The sequence below is a fragment of the Spermophilus citellus genome (genome assembly GCF_964194105.1).
Source record: "Spermophilus citellus genome assembly, chromosome: 18".
Taxonomy (NCBI): domain Eukaryota; kingdom Metazoa; phylum Chordata; class Mammalia; order Rodentia; family Sciuridae; genus Spermophilus; species Spermophilus citellus.
The window spans coordinates 15,431,099-15,451,822 of NC_138200.1; the positions used below are offsets into that span (position 1 = coordinate 15,431,099).

The 20,724-nt window shown below is 52.4% G+C and overlaps 1 protein-coding gene across 4 annotated transcripts in view; it reads right to left on the reverse strand.

Moving 5' to 3' along the window:
- Nucleotides 1-20,724, reverse strand: part of RYR1 (ryanodine receptor 1) — a 112,452-nt gene that overhangs the window by 46,715 nt on the left and 45,013 nt on the right. For all 4 annotated transcript variants that reach the window (XM_081274775.1, XM_081274773.1, XM_081274774.1 and 1 more), the window contains exons 43-67: nucleotides 19,084-19,219; nucleotides 18,656-18,842; nucleotides 18,462-18,570; nucleotides 18,042-18,162; nucleotides 17,776-17,945; nucleotides 15,315-15,535; nucleotides 15,143-15,233; nucleotides 14,064-14,204; nucleotides 13,503-13,666; nucleotides 13,337-13,415; nucleotides 13,001-13,090; nucleotides 12,404-12,544; nucleotides 12,000-12,074; nucleotides 11,828-11,903; nucleotides 11,386-11,509; nucleotides 11,041-11,156; nucleotides 9,152-9,219; nucleotides 8,943-9,064; nucleotides 8,466-8,515; nucleotides 8,207-8,267; nucleotides 7,866-8,104; nucleotides 4,207-4,288; nucleotides 3,442-3,572; nucleotides 1,854-2,186; nucleotides 715-955 (exon numbers count right to left, since the gene is read on the reverse strand). In XM_081274775.1, coding sequence (XP_081130901.1) covers nucleotides 715-955; nucleotides 1,854-2,186; nucleotides 3,442-3,572; nucleotides 4,207-4,288; nucleotides 7,866-8,104; nucleotides 8,207-8,267; nucleotides 8,466-8,515; nucleotides 8,943-9,064; nucleotides 9,152-9,219; nucleotides 11,041-11,156; nucleotides 11,386-11,509; nucleotides 11,828-11,903; nucleotides 12,000-12,074; nucleotides 12,404-12,544; nucleotides 13,001-13,090; nucleotides 13,337-13,415; nucleotides 13,503-13,666; nucleotides 14,064-14,204; nucleotides 15,143-15,233; nucleotides 15,315-15,535; nucleotides 17,776-17,945; nucleotides 18,042-18,162; nucleotides 18,462-18,570; nucleotides 18,656-18,842; nucleotides 19,084-19,219 — 3,368 coding nt within the window. The remainder of the gene's footprint in view (nucleotides 1-714; nucleotides 956-1,853; nucleotides 2,187-3,441; nucleotides 3,573-4,206; nucleotides 4,289-7,865; nucleotides 8,105-8,206; nucleotides 8,268-8,465; nucleotides 8,516-8,942; nucleotides 9,065-9,151; nucleotides 9,220-11,040; nucleotides 11,157-11,385; nucleotides 11,510-11,827; nucleotides 11,904-11,999; nucleotides 12,075-12,403; nucleotides 12,545-13,000; nucleotides 13,091-13,336; nucleotides 13,416-13,502; nucleotides 13,667-14,063; nucleotides 14,205-15,142; nucleotides 15,234-15,314; nucleotides 15,536-17,775; nucleotides 17,946-18,041; nucleotides 18,163-18,461; nucleotides 18,571-18,655; nucleotides 18,843-19,083; nucleotides 19,220-20,724) is intronic.

Genomic DNA, 20,724 nt, shown 5'->3' on the forward strand with positions numbered 1-20,724 from the left:
CTGCAACTTAGACAGGCCTTAAGTAATTTAGTGAGACCCTGTCTCAAAATAAAAATAAAAAAGGGCTGAGGATGTAGCTCACTGGTAAAGTGCCCCTGGGTTCAATCTCAGTACCCCTCCCCCCAAAAAAAAGTGTTGGGGAGGGTAGAAATGAGCTGCCAAAGCCTTTTTCTTAGATTGGAAGGACCCTTGCCTATCAAGTCTTCTGGGGGCAGGGTGTGGGCGCCAAGCCTTCTCTTTTTCGCCTTAGACATAAAGGGAGAAACAAACTAGAACCAAGCTTATAGACCTGTAGGGAAGTGGTGCTGTTCCTCAGACACAATAGCATGTCTATAACTGAAGGTTTCTAGAAGCTCTCTATTCCTAAGAACAGGCCAGGGTAAGCTGGTGTTTATTTAAGCATATTTTGCTAGTAAAAGTTAAGCAGCAATTGATAACAGTTCAAGTTTAATCACTTCCTGGCACTTATGCTGCGCACACACCACTACTCCCCATTTCTGCTCCCGTGGCAGACAGGACTAGTCAATCACAAAGCCCTTGATGCAACATTGGAATCTTTTTCAACTTGAAGTTGAACCGTATTTGCTAATCCTGGGTCAGAGAGTTAATAACCCTAGGTAGAGGGAGGGGTGAGTGTGGCCCGTGGGGACTGGAGGAGCTTGGAGCAGGTCGGGAAGGGAGGGCCCAGTGGGGTCAGGGAAGCGACCCGCTGACCTGTTATTGTCCACATAGCGGATGAGCAGCGGGTAGAGGGCGTAGAGGTCCCGGCAGAGCACCGAGAACTCGTCGCGCACCAGGAGCTCGCCCTCCTCGGCTTCAGCCTTGGCCTCCAGGCGCAGCTGCTCCTCCTCCGCCACCACCTTCCCTGCGCGCTTGCGCAGTCGCCCGATGGTGGGGATGAAGTGCGAGCGCAGGAGTTCGGGCCTGGCGCGGCTCACGATGGGCTGCGCGAACACTGCAGGGGCGAGGGGTCACTCGCACCCGACCTCTGACACAGCCCCTCACCTCCATTCTCAGCCCGTGACTGCTGATCTATACATCGTCCCAGTGACGATCATTTGACCCAAACCTGAGCCGGGCTTTGTACCCCAGGATTTTCTGATCCCATTCCCCACCTCACCCCTGACCTCTGTCATAGCCCAGAATGCTAATCCTAACCAGGATCCCTGAACTGAACCTAAGACCCAGTCCCTGTCCTGTGGCCCCAGCCTGACAGAGTCTCTGACCTCTGAATCCCCCAAACTAAATCCTAACCTGATGTCTTACCCTTAACCAGCGTGACTCCAACCTCTGACCTGGCCCACACCATGTTCTTACTCTGATTTCTGACGGGGACCCCTGGCTTCTTACAGAGACCCTGATCTCTGACCCTGACCTCCAATCCACCCCCGATCCCCAGTTTGACTCCAATTTAAAACCCAATTCATAACATAGAACTTCTACAGGGAATTTCTGACCCAGGAATCGCAACAATTTAAAGACCGATCTCTGGACCTCTGACCTAGAACCCTAACTGTTCATATCAGGGACCCCAACACCTGATCTAGTCGTCTGATCCTCTGTATAAAGAACTCAGGCTTCTGACTCAGCTCCTAACCTCTGACCTATCCTCCTCCAAAGCTCCAGAAATTCAGAATCCAATGTGGAGGGATCCAGGGACCCAGTCATCCATCCCAGACCCTGTGAACCCTGTGAACCCGTTTCTGACCCCTGGCCTTTGACCCAGGAAAACCTACACTCTGACTCCTCCCAACTCCTACAAGGCCACGGGTCCCCAGATCTCCCTCTCAGACTATCTGGTCCAGGGACCCCAGCACGCTGGCCTCCCCCAGAGGCCTCGTGCCCCCACCCACCAGCAAGCCGCTTCATCCACGAGGCCTCGTCAATGCCCAGGTTGTTGACGATGATTCTCAGGATATTCCCCAACAGGGAGTTGAGGTGGTCAGAGGTGACAGCTGTACAGGGTGGGGGGGCACCGGCGGGCAGCGCAGGAGGGGGCGCCTCAGGGCCACGTTCCCACCAGCGAGGCAGGTAGCTGCACAGCATGGGCAGCGTGACTTCAATGACGTGTGGCATCTCTGTGTAGCGGGCCCCGGACTCAGCCAGCCCGCCGATTTCTGCCATAAGCCGTTCCAGCACCGGGATATCAGGACACATCTCCTCCACACTGTTGGGGAGCCCCAGGACTGGGGTACAGAGAGAGGTCAGGGCATGCCAACACATCACCCCGGACCTCCCTAAAACACATCAGCTACCACTGAACTGCCACCCACCTGAACTAGTCTCCCAGTCTCCATTCCTCTGATCCCACCCTCCAACCCACCACCTCTCACACCCTGACCTTGACACTCAGTGGCCCGAAAACACACTCCCAAACTGGTCCATTCCCTGAAATTGCACCCAAATTCTAGAAACCTTCACTTCTAATATCTCCCACAGTGCACTCCTGCTGGGTAGCAAACTCCAAAACAACTCCCTTCCAACCCAGGTTAGCCCCACTTTTTTTTTTTTTTTTTTTTTTGTGGTGCTTTTTAGGATCAAAACAGGGCCCGTGTCTCTGTGTCTGTAGGCAAATGTGTACTACTGAGCTGCATCCCCAGCCCCCTTTTAAAATTCTGAGACAGAGTCTCACTAAGTTGTCTAGGTTGGCCTCACACCCTTGGTCCCCCTGCTTCAGCCTCCCGAGTAGCTGAGGTTACAGGCATGCAACATCTCACCCAGCTGATCCCTCCAACCCTGTCTCCTAAATCCCACCCCCATTCTGACCCCTGAAACACATGGTCCATGGCTCACTTTTTTGGCTGCCATGGGCGAGACATGGTATTAGGATTACAGTAGTGACTCAAGGAACAAGTTTCCTTTCTGGAACTTCTATTCCTGAGACCCATACCTCAGTCCAACCTCTAGATTGAGACCTCAGGAGGTATACAGAACTTAGGCTCGTGCCCCCACCCACCAGCAAGCTGCTTCATCCATGAGGCCTCGTCAATGCCCAGGTTGTTGACAATGATTCTCAGGATATTCATGAGAATTTCAGGTGCCTAGGACAGTGCCTCATCCCTCGTGGGTGCTCCATAAATATTTGTTAAATGAGTAAATATTGAATGAATGAACCCATGCTTTCCCTAATGCTCTCACACCCACGTGCCCCTCACCCAAAGTGAGCTTTGGAAAGTTCCATTGACCTCATATTTTACCACTTCTAAAATAAACCCCATGGCTCCAAATTCCCTCTTTGGCCTCCTAATGCTCCCCCTGTAACAGCCTGGGAACTGGCCTGCAGCACAAGCCAGGGCCCCACGATGGAGACCCCCACCCTGAGGAATGCTTAGCCCCTCACAGCCCAGATTTCAGAGGCATCTATTCCCAAGGGGGCTTTCCCTGAGCCCCGTGCTGGGTAGGACGCAACTCCCACCGCTGCTCTGACCCCACGAGACTCACTGGCCCGCTCCCGGGGAGACTTGGTGGTGTAGACAGAGCAGGCGTTGTACTCGTTCAGCTGAGGCTCCAGGAACGCCACAGGCATGGCCGCTGCTAGGCGGGCCAGGCACTCCCCGAGGGCTGGCCGCAGCCTGGAAGAGAGGGCTGTGTGTAGTTCCCAAGTGCCTCCTCGGGGTCCTGGGTCCCAAGCCCATCCTGCACAGAAGCACCCCTCCCACAAACCACCAGCACTCTCCAGCAGCAGTGTCCCTAGAAGGGACTTCTGTTCTGGTTGAAACGGTCCCCCCCACTGGCCCTCGGCATGCTGTGGCTCCTGTGTGCTGCTCCAGTTTCCCCGGGTTCCCCAGAGCAAGCTTGATCCCCAGCAGGAAGCACCCAGGCATCCTGCCCTGCCAGTGCCTACTCCCATAGGCCTCAGATCCAGCAGCCTCCATAGCTGGCATTCTCCTGAGCGCCCTCAAGTGGCCACCTTGGGAAACTGCAGCTGGCGTGGATACTGACTACTTGAAGATTTTGAACATTTCTCTCTTTTTTAAAAAAATATATTTTTAGTTGTCAATGGACCTTGATTTTATTTATTTATATGTGGTGCTGAGCATCGAATCCAGTGTCTCACACACGCTAGGCAAGCGCTCTGCCACTGAGCCCCAGCCCCATCCCCTCTCCCTTTTTGCTTAAACCCTCATTGTCTCCGGGGCTGCCTCCCTTCCCCTCCAGCCCCACAGTGCCCACCCCAGCCCCAAACTGTGTCACTTTTTTTCTTACTTTTCCACATAGGGGTTCCTGGTGGTTCCCAGAGAGTAGATACTGCACAGCGTTCGGTAGCAAGAGACCTGGACGTCATCCACTGAGGGAGAGAGGGGGCTAGGTCTGGGGTGTGCTGCCATACCAGGGAGATCAAGCAGTGGGGAACAGCAGGGGCCATAGTGGCAGCCTGCTCTTGGGACATGAGCAAGGACCAACTCTTGATTCATTTCTGTATCTGTAAAGTGGGGATAATTATAGTACCTTCACTAGCACCTTCGCCATGGGGTGGCTGTGAGACCAAATGAATTAATTCCTTTTTTTTTTTTTTTGGTATGGGGGATTGAACTCAGGGGCACTCTTCCACTGAGTCACATCCCCAACCCTTTTAATATTTTATTTAGAGAGAGGGTCTTGCTGAGCTGCTTAGGGCCTCCCTAAATTGCTGAAGTTGGCTTTGAACTCACCATCCTCCTGCCTCAGCCTCCCAAGTTGCTGGGATTACAAGCATGCACCACCGCACCAAGCCAAATGAATTAATTCTTGACAAATAATTAGAACAGGACACGTAGTAGACCCTCAGTAAAGGCTAACTGGTTTTTCCTTGGATTTCTGATGAAAGCACCTCCTTCAGAAAAATGCAAATACGCATGAAGCCTGGCTACAATTTCGGGTTGTCCACCTACCTCCCAGAAGGCCAACTGAAGACCCTCCCTGACTTCACGAATGTCATGAGGCCAAAAGAGGAGGGGCTGTCCTAGATTTAAAAAGAGGCTACAGAGGCCAGGTGTGGTGGAGCACGCCTGTAATCCCAGTGGCTCAGGAGGCTGAGGCAGGAGGATTGTGGGTTCAGCAACTTAGGTAAAAAAAAAGCGGGGGCTGGGGTTGTAGCTCAGTGGCAGAGCGCTTGCTTTGCACATGTGAGGCCCTGGGTTCAATCCTCAGCACCACATGAAAATAAATAAAGATATTGTGTCCATATCAAAAAAGATCTTTAAAAAAAAAAGGCTACAGCAATATCACCAAACTTGACAGGATTCTGACTTTTTTAAAAGTGGGAGATACTATTTAATACAATATATTCATATCAATATAAATGGCAAAAATAGCGATATTAATGGAAGGAATACTAGTGGTAGAAAGTGTAATAACACAAAACACAAATTATTCGTTATCTATTGTTTAGAAAAAGTATCAAATGCATGAAAGAATTCACATACATATGATTCAATCTGGTATTCGCATATTTCCCCTTTCTCTCTCTCTTGCTTTCTTCCTCCATATATACTGGATGTTGTAAATGCCACAGGCAAATTATTTACATTTAAAAAATTTTGAAATCAGATATGTATTTAAAATTAACTACAGCTCGGGGGCTGGGGTTGTGGCTCAGTGGCAGAGCGCTCGCCTAGCAAGTGTGAGGCCCTGGGTTTGATCCTCAGCACCACATAAAAGTAAATAAATAGGGGATGGGGATGTGGATCAAGCGGTAGCATGCTCACCTGGAGTGCACGGGGTGCTGGGTTCGATCCTCAGCACCACATTAAAAAAAAAAAATTAAAAAAAAATAAAGATGTTGTGTCCACTGAAAACTAAAAAATAAATATTAAAAAAATTCTCTCTCTCTTTAAAAAAATGTAAATAAATAAAATAAAGGTATTGTGTCTAACTACAACTAATATATATATATATATATATATATATATATATATATATATATTGAGCATTTCCTTTCATAGTGTTGTTTTCAGTCTCCTCTTCATTTTCAAGTCCCTTCAATCTCCTAAAATACACAGGAGGTTTTACTTCATAATCCTTTAAATGCTGCATACTCGCCTTACTCTCAATATTGACTTTTATGAATATTTTTTTAAATCTGACTTTTTTAAATAAAAAAAAAACAAAGACAAGCCAGATGTGGTGGCTCCCAGCTACTTGGGAGGCTGAGGCAGGAGGAACACTGGGACCCAGGAATCGGAGACCAGCTTGGGCAACACATGGAGGCTCTGTCTCAAACAAACAAACAAAAATAAGTCACAGACATTGTGTGGGTGACAGGGGTCTTTCACGTGATCAGGTTGGTGATGGTGATGCTGGGGTCACGGTGGAAGGTCTGGTTCCGGGACGCGCAGCCTCAGCATTCAGACATGAGGTGCGACTTACATTCAGAACTTCAGAGATTTTGTGGGTACTTTCACCAGTGCAGTGAAAGGTGACGCAGAGGTGAAAACTCTTCTTTTTGACTTTTTTGTATTTTTCAAAAGTTTCAAATAAAAAGCTGGACCTGGGGAAGAACGCCATCCAAGTGCTACCTTTCTTCCATCTTTCAATAGGTGTGTGTGTGTGTGTGTGTGTGTGTGAAAGAAAGAGAGAGAGAGACAGACAGACAGACAGACACACACTAAGGATCAAGTCCAAGGGTGCTTTACCACTGAGCTCCATTCTCAGCCATTTATAAAAATATTTAAAAATTTTGAGACAGGGTCTCTCTAAATTGCTGAGGCTGGCCTCAAACCTGTGATCCTCCCACATCAGACTCCCGAGTGGCTGGGATTACAGGCACATGCCACCAACCTGTTTAGCAACCAACTGTAATTTCAAATAAACAGTGAGCACAGGGCCTCACTATCCCTTGGTCCCCAGAGCCCACTGGCCCTATGCTCCTTAACTGGACAGCCCTCCCTTAGTGTCCCCGAGGCCCTTCATAACTTCTGTGTCCCAAACCAACTTCAGCATCTCCCCAAACTGGCCACATCTTCGCATCTCCAGCTCTATAGAGGACCCACTGTCCCCAGTCCCCAGTCCCTGGTCTCATTCTGGACACCTCCCTTCCCTAGCCTGTCTTCCCCACCTCCGAGTGTCTCTCCCCTGCCCCTCCTGCCAACCCCCTGGTGCCACCCTGCTCCCAGCCACATCTTAAAAGGCTCTTTTGAATCCCTGCCCACAGAGTGTCATGTCAAGCCACCTGGCCTTCCTATGTCTCAGTGACACCACACTGCATGTCGCACGTTCTGTGTCCCACACAACACAGTCTCGACTATGTCACACCCTCGTGTGTCCCATGGCCGGACAAACATGAAAGACGCTGCTCTCCGACTCCCAGCCCTGCCCCTACCTTCTTTCTCACAGAGACCCCCCATGTTGAGCTCAACACATGACCTCCAGGAACAAAGGCCTCTTTCCCAGTCTCCTTGGTGGTGACAGGTGGCTATGTGCCATGTTCTGACTAGTCTGACATAAGCAGAAGTGACAGGGCTGCTTCTAGGTTGTTCCTTTAAAAGAACCAAAGTGGGGCTGGGGATGCGGCTCAGGAGAAGCTCTTTGGAAGCCGGGCTCCCAGCAGCGGGGCCTTCCCCGACAGCCTCCCCGGGCACAAGCTCCATATCTACTTCCTCTCCCGCTGCCTAGAGGGATGTGGTGGCGGGCCACCTTGGAATGGCAACATTTCACAGAAGGCAGAGCCGTGAGAGGGAAGGGGCCTGGATTTCTGACCCTGTGACCCACTTACAAGTCACCGTTAGATGAGAAAGAAATTTCTAGATTTTCCAGGTTCTAGTGACTTGGGGTCTTGGGTCAGAGCAGCTTAACACACATCCTAACGGACTCAATGACCATGAGCTGGGGACTCTGGCCGCCACCTGTGATGGACCCCCGCCCGCCCCAGAAGCCGGGGCTCTTACGGATGACATCGTCTCCGAACTGGTGCTGGGCGATGTGCTGGAAGAGGGTGGTGAGGACGGGCAGCAGGGCCACCGTGGTGTAGGTGAGGTTCTGGCCCACGCCCTTGACCTGCGTGCGCGCCTGCGACACCTTGCCCAGCCGCAGGTTCTCCACCATCTTCTCGATGTCCTCCGAGGCGCTCTCGAAGAAGGAGCGGAGGCCGGCCTTGACGATCTCGGGGCCTGACTTCATCACCGTCCTAGGGGGGAAGCGGGGACCCGGTTCTAGAAAGTCTCCATGTGGAGGGTGTGAAGGGCAGGGGCTGGGGCAGGATGGCAGTGGGTGCCACCCCGCACCCTACCTGGCATCCAGGGAGCGGGCCAGGATGTGAAGACAGTTGACCACGGCGGGGGCATCCGTCCCTGGGAGGGGAAGGTGGCTGAGGGGAGGGAAGGGCCAGGGGACAGCGGCCCCCTGTCTCAGTCACTGCCCTGTCCCTAGGACTACCCAGTCCACATCCAGGTCCATGAGAAGGACACAAGGAACTCCTTCAATGAAGGCCAAACCCAGGAACTCCTTCCTCCCAGGGCTGGCGGGAAGCTCAGGGGAGGGCCACTTACCAAAGAGAGAGACGCGGTGGCGGACAAGGGCCGCGAGTTTGCAGAAGAGGCTAAAGGAAGGGACAGGACAGGGAACAGAGAGTGAAACCATGGAGACAGGGCGGCGGGGGCACAGGGAAAGGAGAGGAACAGAGAGGACAGGGGAGGGCGGCAGGCAGCCAGAGCAGGAGGACTTCAGGAAGGGGATCCAACCAGCAGGCTTGACAATCCCAGGGGGTGACTGGCCTGGGGAGCCACAGCGGGTATCTGCCTTCCTAACAGGGTGACCGGTTTGTCCCAGTTTACCTGACATCCTGGGAGACCCTACAGTCCCGCAAACAGGGACAACTTGTCACCCCAGCCCATCTATCACCTCTGCAAGAAGAGTGACCAGTGCCCAGTACCCAGGACAGAGCCCCTAAAGGCCAAGCACAGGAAGTCAGGGGTCCAGGACTATAACCCTGTGAGGTCAGGGGTCAGAGGTTGCAGGCAGCCCACCTGGTGATCATTTCCTTCTCCTTATTGGAGGCGTGGCCACCACTGCCCAGCACTTTGGCCGGTGTGGACAAGAAATAGAGGCAGTGGTTGTTGAAGTACTGATTGATCAAGGGGAGCAGGATCTGCAGGTGGGGAAGGAAGACGGGGTGGTGAGGAGGGGGAGGCCCACAGCTCCTGGCCCCCTCTGCCTTTCCCAGCCCACCTCTCACCTTGGCAAAGAATTTGATCTCCTGTTCATGTGGGGATTTTTCCACTCGTCCACTGCTGACCACGGCCTCTGTCGGGAAGGACAAATGGGGTCACAGAGGGGTCAAGGCTGGAGAATCCCGTGTGACCTGATGGGAGAGACTCTGGGGGCAGGGCTAGGAAATGATGGGAGATAAATTCTTGGTATGAAGTCACTTCTGTTGGCTGTCAGATAAACCTCTCTCCTCTTCTTTTGTCTGATCTCCCCTATCCCTTGATCAAACCCTTCCTGAAACTGAAAATGGGGAGGAGAACAAACCGGAAGGAAGGTGAAGCCATAGACCATTCCTCTCCTCACTCATCACAAGCCTTTCTTATTTCTGAACTTCAGTGTCTACCACGGAGTCAATTTAGAATTAATGAATGAAACAAATAAGACCAGAAGTTGATATAAATACATTAGAATAATTTTTAAATAAAGAGCATTTCAAACAAAAATGGTAATAGGAATAATTAAGCTATTAAAATAATAATACTGGCTCCAATTATTAAACATTTGACATGTCCCTGGCACTTGGAGAAATGTCATCCTTTAGAATCTCTTCCCAACTTGGTCTGTGTAGTTGGTCCCTCTCCTCCATTTACAGATGAGGAAACTCCTGTGAAACAATTCACCCTGGGTCACCCAGCCAGTAAGTGACAGAACCATGGCAGTTATGTTGAACAGTACCCCATATCACAGACGAGGAAACTGAGGTTCAGAGAGGGCAGGGAATTGGCAAGAGGTGTGCGGCAAGGAGGCTCAGCATGTGGGCCTTGGGGAGAGATTTGCGGGACTGAATCCTGATCTGCCTCTCACCATCAGGAATGTGGGGGTTTGGGGGCTGGGGGGTCTCTGGGGAAAACTGAAAGAGACTGTGGGGGCCCTAGCTGTGACTGTTGGTGATGTCCAAGAAACACCCAAGGAGCAGCCCAGCAGCCTCAGCCTTCAAGATAAATCCAGAATCTGTTCAGTTTCGCCCTCTCTGTTCCCAGTCAAGTCAAAAGGACCTGAACACCTGAGTCAGGTCCCCTCTCTGCTCAGAGCCCTCCTCTGGCTCCATCTCACTCAGGGTAAAAGACAAAGTTCTCACCATGGCCTGCAAAGCTTTACATGATCTGTCTTGTCACCTCTCTAACATCATGTCCTCTCACTGTCCCCCTCAATCACTCTGCTTCATGGCATCCCATACTAGGGACTTCCAGGACTCTGAACTTGCTGCTCCTTTGCCTGGAAGGAACAGATGTCTCCAGATATCCAAATGGCTCTCCAGGAATCTCCTTTAGGTCATGACTCAGATGTCACTTTTTTTTCCAGTGCTGCTGGGGATGGAACCCAGGGCCTTTGCACATGCCAGGCAAGCACTCTACCACTGGGCCACATGCAGCCCATGTCACACTCTTATCCAAGTCTTCCTTGAATATTCTATTTAAATTTACAATGGGCTTCGGCTGGGGCTGTAGCTCAGTGGTAGAGCGCTTGCCTGGCATTCATGAGGCACTGGGTTTGATCCTTGGCACCACATAAAAATAAACAAATAGAATAAAGGCATTCTGACCATCTACAACTACAAAATAATAATAATAATAATAACTATGGGCAGCACACTCCCAATCCTCTTCATCCTGCTCTATTGATTTATTCTTCCCCAAACACTAACATATTAAATGTTATTAATAGTAATGGTGTAAACACACAGGAACACAGGGGCAGATGGGCTGGATCTTTGTCTTGGTCAATGTATCTCCGACATCCAGAACAGTGTCTGGCCTAGCAGATAATTAGATGAGGGGCGGAAGGAGAGATCCGGGGCTGGCTCCCCAGGCTCGTCATTGCTAGGGAGGCAGAAAACAGGAAGGGCATTCTTCCTACCCAGGTGGGCGATGAACTCCTGGGAAATGTCCATCCAGCGCAGCAACTGCTGCAGGAAGCCAAATGCAAACCGCTTCTCGATGGAAGATGTGTCCAGCTCCATGTCCTTAAGGCCTCTGGGTGGACAAGCAGAGAGGTCGGCCCAGAAGCAGGGCCTTGGTGCATTTCTGCTGCAGCAGGTCCTTCCTCTACACTCTGGGGCCTCATCCCAGGTCCTCAGCTTCTCTCAGGGCCCGCCTCCATTTCCAGGCCCCGCCCCTTGGCCTGGCAAGGTATGGCCCCGCCCCGCACCCGGGCCCCGCCCACCCGCCGCCGCCTCCCGGGTGGCCCCGCCCCTGAGCTTGCCTGGTGACCGCGTAGCCATTCATCTGCAGGAACTTCAGCAGCTCCTGGGCCTTCTCCCGATCTCGTGCTTTCTCCTTGGCCGTGAGAGTGTCGTAGGGCACCAGCAGGGGATGGGACCCACCGCCTGGGGAGGCAAAGACCAGAAACTAGGGGCTGGGGGGGACCCAGGCCGCTCCCTGAAGTGGTTCTTGAGCTGAGGTCGCAGGATTCTGGTCATAAAGACGTACATAAAGACGGAAACCCCGCTCTCAGAGGCTCGCCTCACCACAAGCCTGTGGTGGAAACCGCTGTCACCATTTCCAGTCTCCAGGCCAGAAACCCAGGGGCGGAGGCAGTTGTTCAGTCGCAGGGGGAAGGCACGGTCTGACCCAGGCCCTCAGACTCCGGGGCCTCTGACCGGGACTGAGGAGAGGGGGGCCGTGTGGGGAGTGGGGCCACTCACCCTTGGCCTCCAGCTCTTGCTTCTTCTTCCGCCCCCACGTGTTGTGGTAGTTTTCTGCTAGTTGTTCTGCCATGGCCTGCGGGGGACGCAGACAATCCAGGACAGATTCAGAGAATGCCCTTCCCCAGCAGATGCCCCTGGGAACCCCCAAATGCAGGGTCAGAGGTCTCACCTGCAGCTCGCGGGACAGGGTCACTCCGCTGAGGTCGGGGGGCTGGGGGTTGTAGCCTTCTCGGGGGTCATAGGTCTGAGAGGGCAGGGGGAGACAGGGGCTGGATGAGCAAGCAGGAAGCCCCACCCAGCCCCTGCCTGGGGCCCAAGACACCTCCTCTGCACCCGCTCCTTAAGACCCTGTCCCTGAACCACCCCCTCCTCTCCTCTGCCTTGTGAGTCTTTAGACCCATGACTCTCCTGTCCCCGACTTCTTGGACTTCCTGGACTTCGGTCCCTTCTTCTGGCCTTGCCCCTTCTCCTGATTCCATCCCCCTCCTTAGGGCCCCCTCCCCTCACAATCCCAGCCCCTGTCTGGTCCCACAGGCCCATTACTGAGACCCTGGCGCTCCCTCATGACCTCACCTGGGCAGTTTGAGATATCTTCCGTGTTTTCTTCTTCTCGGTCTTCTCCTCTTCGCCCTCCCTCGCCTTCTCTATGGTCCATTCCCAGGCGATCATGGCCTTCAAGGACTCTTTGATGGGCCAGCGGTAAATCTCTTTGTCCTGGAGTGGACAGGAGGGACAGAGTTGGTGGAGGGGGGGTGGAAGCGGATAGAGGAAGGAGACCGCAGCCCAGACTCCTTGGCCTCCAGAGTGGGAAGTCCCCACCGGGTGGCTATGAAGTGCTCAGTGGCCCAGACCACCCTGGAACCCAGGTTCTTACCAGTTTGTAACAGAGCATCCTAAACACGCCCATTCTCTTGTTTTACACACGAGTCCCAGTGAAGCGACTCAGGGTCAAGGAATCAAACTCAGCCTCTGACCCTTTCTAGAAGAGGGACATTAGGAATCTGGGACCCTCGGGGGAGGCAACCCAACTTGAGGGAGGCAAAGTCCATGAAGAGAACCCTAATCACAGATCTATCTAGATGCAAACCCATGAGGCTTCCTCATTTCCTCCCTACCCCAGGTTTGGGGTTTCATTTTGATCCCCAAAACGGGGCCCCAAGGCTTGGTCACCTTCTCTGAAAAAGTCTTGTAGGGCCTCAGCATGGGGTGGGTCTTCAGCTCCTCGTCCACATTCTCCCCATAAGACCAGTTGTTCTGGATCTAGAAGTGGAGGCAGAGGACAGGTGAAGGCAGGATGAGGGGTAGCAGCCATGTAGGGCACCCAGCGGGGACCCTGGAGGCACTGAGGGCTCCATGGAAATCTGGGGATCCCTGGGAGAGAGAGGGTCCTTAGGGAAGGCCGGAGGTCTCAGGGAAACCTGGGGCCCCAGGGAAGACCTGGGCCTGGGGAAAAGCTGGGGTCTTGAAGGAGGGACACTTCTGGGACTGGGGGACCCTGGTGCCGACCTTGTCAAAGGCCCACTTCTCATGTGTGTACTCTGCAAACTTGTTAATGAAGGAGTCGAGCTTCTCCGGGATGATCACACTGTGGAGGGGAAGGGATTGGCAGATGTTGGGCATGGAGAGGAAACCTTCCTCTCCCCCAGCCCCTGAGTTCCACCCCAGGTCTCACTTGAGGGTCTCCACAGGCCGGGGATCAAAGTTGCCTTCAGCGTCCACCGTGGCCTTTTTCTCTGCCTTGGATGAGTACGAGGCATCCACGTAGTCAGGAGGCAGGGCCCCCGCGATGGCACACAGACAAGGCATGGCCATGCGGTACAGCTCCTGGTCGTATTTCTGAGGATGCCAGGGGTGGGCGGGTTGGAGGGTGTCACAACAGGCTTCACCGAGTATCCCAACCCTGGAGCCTCAGAAGTGCCAATCACAGCCTCTAATCATCAACCTTCCTCCCTGGACCCCCAAACACAATTTATGGTCCCTCTCTCTGAAACCAAAACCCCAGACCAAGATGGAACCCCAGATCTCCTCCATATTACTCCCTCCAAGCACTCAAATGAAAGGCACATCCCCTCTTCTATAACCCCCAAATTGAATCCTCAACCCATAAATCTTCCTACATTCAAACCTGCTGAGCTGCCTCCCTCCTGGAACCCATCATATTTGGAGATTTCATTCTGGATTCCCAAGTTTGAGGCCCAAACCCTCCCCTTTTGGGTCTCCTGGGTGTCCAGACCTTATGTGCCAGAGAGTCAAAGATGCCCCAGAATAGTTTGCGAGTGAGGTGTAGCTCTTCCTCAGAGGTGACCCCGAAGTTGGCCCAGCCCGTAGGGAGGCAGTAGTACTTCCAACATCGCTCATAGTGGTTGGTGAGGAGCTGAGTGGGAGCAAGAGGGGACACACAGGAAGGGGCATAAAGCAGATGGCAAGCAAATGAAGGCCCCAGGAGGCAGAGGGTGCAGTGCTCAAAAACTATAAAGGAGGTGTAGACAATGCAAATTATAATGCTAATAAAGGAGGGCATGGTCTGTTTATTGGGGAATGGTCCTGGATAGTTTATTATGCTAAAGTTAGCATTTTAATTTGGAGCCAGGATGGGCATTAAACTAGAGCTGGGTTTGTCTGTCTTTTCACATAAACAAGCATGCTTAATAGTCCACAGGTAGGGTGGCGTGCAATGGGCATATGGATAGAGTGATCTGTGATTATGCAAACTAGCACGCCAGATAGAAACACAGGCAGTGCTCCATGCAAATATATGGAAATTGAAAAGAGGGCCTCCACTATCCAATATGCACACTTGAAGTAGGGGCTAATTTAAGCATATTATGCAAAATAGCCAAGATATCTGAGTTGGGGGTATCTCCTTATGCAAACTAGCCATGCAAATGAAAAAAACAGGAGACACAGTGTGCAAATATTCAGAATAGCTATGGTTCTGTTTATTCAAATAAACGCACTCATTTGAATAGTGGAAGGCTGGTGGTCTGGGCATGCGAATAAAATGCTAATTAGGGGAATTGGTGTGCCCCATGCAAATATATGCTAATTTAGGCGGGGGCTGGCTCATTTGGTTAGGCAAATTAAGCGCTAATTAGGGAATGTTAGTGGCATCAGTGACGCAAAGTGAATGTCCTGGGAATCCTAGTATGCTGACAGGGATGCCAATTAGCTTCTGTGGGTCCGCTGCCCTCATGCGCGCAGGGTGGCTGGGGTGGGCAGCGCTGGTACACAAGCGCCCCCTAGTCTGGGGCTAGAGCAGGGCGGTGGGTGGGTCATGGCAGCGAGGGTGAGCTGAGGAGGGTTAGCGCTCACCTTGAGCGGCATCTTGGCGAACTCATTCAGGATGGGCACGTCGAACACCAGGCGCCGCAGCAGGTGCTGCAGCATGGACGGGCGGATGTACCTGCGGGGAGAGCACAGGGCGGGGATCGCGCCTTGAGGCCCGCACGGCCTGTGGCCCACCCCGCCCCGGGCCGCACCCCACCTGCAGAGCGCCATGAGGCAGTCCTCGATGACATCGCGCTGCGCCTTGGTGAGCGAGCGGCCCCGGGACAGGCGGTAGATGGTGTGCAGCATGGAGTCTACCATGATGGCGCGGTGCTCGGTTCCCGCGAAGAGCGGCGCACATTTTGTGATGAGCGGCAGCACCGCCAGGCACAGGTAGCGGTTCAGCGCCAGGGCCATCTCCGTGGTGCTGAAAGTGGCCTGCGGCACAGGGCGAGGACCTCAGGCCCACTGCAATCCCTGGAGTGGCCTTGGCAGCCATCCTGGACAACTCTGGCCAACGGACCCAGACCATTCCCCCAATTCCACTTCTGTACCCCACTCCCACCGATACCTTGCTGAGCAAAATTTCGAACACACTCAAAAGTCCAGAAGCTGATAATGAGCCCCATTATTCGGATTTGGCTGTTATGCAGATATTGACCTTCCGTGTGATTTTATTTCCACTCTAACCTTGACCGTCTGTCTTTCCTGTAACGTTTTCATGCAAACCCCAGCCATCTGCTATTGTACCCACAGATGCTTAGCTACACATTTCCATTCAGAAAAGCAAGTCTGTCTGACAGTCCAGAAAATACTGCCATATCCCTCGTGACAGAATTAACAATTCCTTTATTTTCCTGATCAACTTTCTCTGGCTGTTGCAAAAACTGCTTTGCATTCAGATGGTACTGTTGAGATCAGGGACCCAAGAGGGTCCACATGCTGCATTTGGCAGGCAAGTCTCATAGCCATTTTTTCTTTTTCTTTTTAGGTTTTTTAAATGTAAATTTGTTTTTATTTATATGTGACAGCAGAATGCATTACAATTCTTATTACCCATATAGAGCACAATTTTTCATATCTCTAGTTGTATACATAGTATACTCACACTAATTCATGTCTTCATTTATGTTCTTTTGATAGTAAGGATTATCACATTCATTAATAACCCCCTACTCCCCCTTCCCCTCCAACCCCTCTGCCCTATCTAGAGTTCGTCTATTCCTCCCATGCTCCTGCTCCCTATCCCACTATGAATCAGCCTCCTTATATCAAAGAAAACATTAGGCATTTGGTTTTTTGGGATTGGCTAACTTCACTTAGCATTATCTTCTCTAACTCTACCTGCAAATGCCATGATTTTATTCTCTCTTATTGCTGAGTAATATTCCATTGTGTATATATGCCATTTTTTTTTATCCATTCATCTATTGAAGGGCATCTAGGTTGGCTCCACAGTTTAGCTATTGTGAATTGAGCTGCTATAAACATTGATGTGGCTGTGTCCCTGTAGTATGCTGTTTTTAAGTCCTTTGGGTATAGACAGAGGAGAGGGACAGCTGGGTCAAATGGGGGTTCCATTCCCAATTTTCCGAGGAATCTCCATACAGCTTTCCAGATTGGCTGCATCAATTTGCAGTCCCACCAGCAGTATATCAGTGTTCCTTTTTCCCCATATCCTCGCCAGCACTTATTGTTGTTTGTATGCATAATAGCTGCCATTCTGACAGAAGTGAGATGAAATCTTAGAGTGGTTTTGATTTGCATTTCTCTCATTGCTAGTGATGATGAACAATTTTAGACATTTTCATCTTTTCTTTTTTAATGTGATTTACTTGCTGGAGAAACCGGGTCATTTGTTCTGTGATTTTTTTTTTTTTTTTTTTTTTGGCTTTGGCTTTGGCTGGTCACTTCCTTGTGGTGTCAGTGAACTTGTTCCTTTGTACCCACACTTCCTATAGTGGTTATAGATTCAAGTCCCAGTGTTCCTTTTTCCCAGCTAATACCAAGCAGTTAATTCTCGCCCTTAAAACCTTGCTGGAGTTGACCCCCAGCAGACATCCCTCCTCTGCCTCCTTCCCCTGCCAGAAACTCGTAAAGAATGGCTGGTATCAGCAGAGGAGGCTGAGGCAGGAGGATTTCAAATTCAAAGGCAGCCTCAGCAACTTAATGAGATCCTAAGCAGCTCAGTGGAACCCTGTCTCTAAATAAAAATAAATATATAAATAAAAAGGGTTGGGGTGTAGCTTGGTGGTTAAGGGGCCCTGGCTCAATCCCTGGTACCAAAAAAAAAAAAAAAAGGAATGGCTAGTACTCCATCTCCGATACCTCACCTCCTGTCCCTCTCAAGCCCCCTGCATAAGGCTGTGGCCCTTCACCTTACTAAAACTGCTTGTCAAGGTCACTGTGGTCTCCGTTTTTCTAAGCCAGTGGTCAATTCTCAGTAGTCACCTTCCTTGACCAGTCACCTTCTGTTACGATCACACACTGTGGGTGCCCACAGTGCTGAACGGAGAATGATCATTTTCATACCTGGAGGACTCCTACCCACACTCCATGGGAATTCTGCCTTTCCTGGCTTTGCTCTCTAATATGAAAGTGCTGCTGTCACTCTCCCAGGACCCATCTCATGTCCTCCACGGGGCGGGGAGAGGGCCAGGGCGGGCGGGGCTGCTCACCGTGTCCAGCGAGGCGGCCGCGCGCATGTCAGGGAGGAACCCCACATCCAGCACATGCAGCAGGAAGTCCTGGTTCTCGATCCCGTACACGCGGTCCAGGAAGAGCACCATGGACGCCTTGTGGTCCGGCACAAAGGATGCTGACATCTTGGGCTGTACCAGTGCCCCGTCTACCGGCAAGGGGGGTGGGGGGTGTCAGGATGCCCTCGGGGCCCACTGGCCCCCTCCCCAGCATCTTGCTCTGGCCAGGCCCTGGCCCCTCCTACCTTTGCCCAGGGTGGGGATCTGCAGGGGGAGGCTGATGATGCCCACGAGGTCGTCCAAAGGCACGAGGGAGCGTAGGATGGCGCGGATTCTCAGGGCCTCGCCCTTGCCGGCTTGGATTAGCTGGGGGGGCGGGGGGGAGGGGCATGTTACCCAGCACCCTTTCTCCTTTCCACCCCTTCCTGCCACACTGATGGGTACCACAGGTCTCCCTGTTCCCTACCCTCCACCTGTGCTTCCCCATCCCTCCCCTGTCTGCTCCATGAGATCGGGGCCTGGGACAGTGTAGTGTACTGTCCATGACCACCCACATGGTGAGAGTTCAATCAAGGTCACCAATGTCTGAATGCAGAAGTTCAAGGCGGCTGTGCATGCCCGGCCGTCCCCTCCCATCTGTCCCATCCCAACCTTCCGGGTCTCACATGCATCTCTGGTGCACAGCGTCCCAGCAGGTCAATCAGGGCGGCGTAGAAGGACATAATGGCATGTCCCAGGTGCACGCGGTTTTCTTCAGGAGGCTCCTCCCCGAAGCTGTCATAGGGGGTGGGTGTGAGGGAGGCCGCAGGGGCACAGGGAGGGTGGGCTGTCCCGCTGGGGAGGGGAGCAGGACACTCACTGCTCACGGCGACGGTCCCTGCGGACACCTGGCCCATCCCGTGCAGGATCCTCGGAGATGCGGATGGCCTCTTCGATGGCAGCCAGCAGCCCTGAGCCACCCTCACCCCGCAGGGCGGGCCCAAAGCACTCGGGCTTGCGGATGAGAAGGCGCACCACCACGTTGGCGTTCTCCTCCACGCTCTCACCTGGCACGTGGCAGGGTCAGGAGGACCCATGAGCCGTTGCCCAGGGACCCCACGCAGCCCCAGGACCCCACGTGGCCCCAGGACCTGACACCCCCAGGGGTGATGCCAGGTCGGCCCAGAACTTCTTGGAAGGATCCCTGCCCAGGCCAGGCCCAAGGCGCAGGGTGGGGCTGTCACCCTGAGGGAGGCTTTGGTCAGAGGCCCCATGACTCCCACCTGCCACCGCCATCCCCTGCCTCACCATTGACGAAGACGGCGAAGCGCAGGAAGTCCAGGTAGCGCTCACCGCCGCAGGGGTTCCAGCCGATGTCCGGGTACCCTTTGGCCAAGAGCATGGGACAGCTTTGGAGGCCACAGCCTGCCAGGTAGGACACGACCTGGGGGGCAGGAAGGGGATTCAGCCAGAGCCACCCCCTCTTCCCTAGGGCTCAGTCTGCCAGCCCTGAGCTCCCCAGCCCTGTTATCTCTGGATCCCTGAGCAGACTAAGCCTGGTCCCACCCACCTTCGTCTCTACCTAGGCCACTGCAGCAGCCTGTCCTCCCCCTTCCTCTCCTCTCAGTTTGTTCCTCACACACACCTATCAACACCTGAATCAGGTCATGTCCCTCCTCTGCTCAGATTCTTGACCTCATCTCATTTAGGATAGAAACCAGAGTCCTTGATCCCACAAAACTTCGTACCACTCGTCCCTCACTGCCTCTGCGCCAAAGGCACTGGTCTCTCTGCTATTCCATAAATTCTCGAGGCTCACTCCTGCCTCAGGGCCTTTGCACTAAATGTTCCCTCTGCCTGGAAAGCTCTTCCCCCTGATATCCATCTGACCCCTCACCTCCTGAGCTTTACTCATATGTCATTTTCTCAACGGGACATTCTCTGACTACTCTAACCTAAACTCAGACAAACATGTGACCCATGATATTTCTCTCCTTTGCTTGCTTTCTTTCTCTTCTTAACATCTGTTCTAGCTAACACACTATATGTTATTCCTACAGCATTCATATTATCCATCCTCCCAAATAGAATGTTGGCTACTCGGGAGCAGGAATCAATCTACCTACCTACCTTCCTTTCTCTCTCTCTCTCTCTCTCTCTCTCTCTCTCTCTCCATATCAAGAATTGAACCCAAAGATGCTTAACCACTAAACCACACCCCAGCCATTTACTTACTTATTTATTTATATGATTTATATGCCAGGGACTGAACCCAGGGTTGCTTAATCACTGAGCCACATCCCCAGCCCTTTTTCAATGTTTTATTTTGAGACAGGATCTCAGGAAGTCCTTAGGGCCTTGCTAAGGCATGCTTCAAACTTGCAATCCTCCTGCCTCAGCCTCCTGAGTTCCTGAGATTATAAGTGTGCACCACCACGCCCAGCCCCTTTTTGTTTATTTTGAGGCAGGGTCTTGCTCCGTTGCCTGGGTCCTTGCTAAATTGCCAGGGCTGGGAGACAGATTTTTGTACTATCACTGCTCTGGCCTTGGACAAGTCCCGACATACAGTGGTGCACAAGAAATGGTAACTGGGTAAACAGCAGCTAACCATTATTGGTCATGGTGTTTAGTTCGTTTGTTTTGAGAAAGGGGGTCTCTCAGCCACCAGGCCCGGCTTGAGCGCTGTTTTATAAATGCTTTTATAGATCATCTCATTTAACCCTCAAAACAACTCTATGAGTTCGTTTCTACCACTGTGTGCACTGTGGAGATGAGGTGGCAGAGGGCCGAAGGAGCTGTCACTTGTCCAAGGCCTCTCAGCAAGGGAACTAGGAAGCTGAACCCAACATGATGAGCTCCAGAGCAAATGTTCACCCCCCTGCACATAGAAGCGGAGGCACAGAGGGCACGACACTCAGAGGCCACCGGCCAGGCAGCATAGAGCATGGA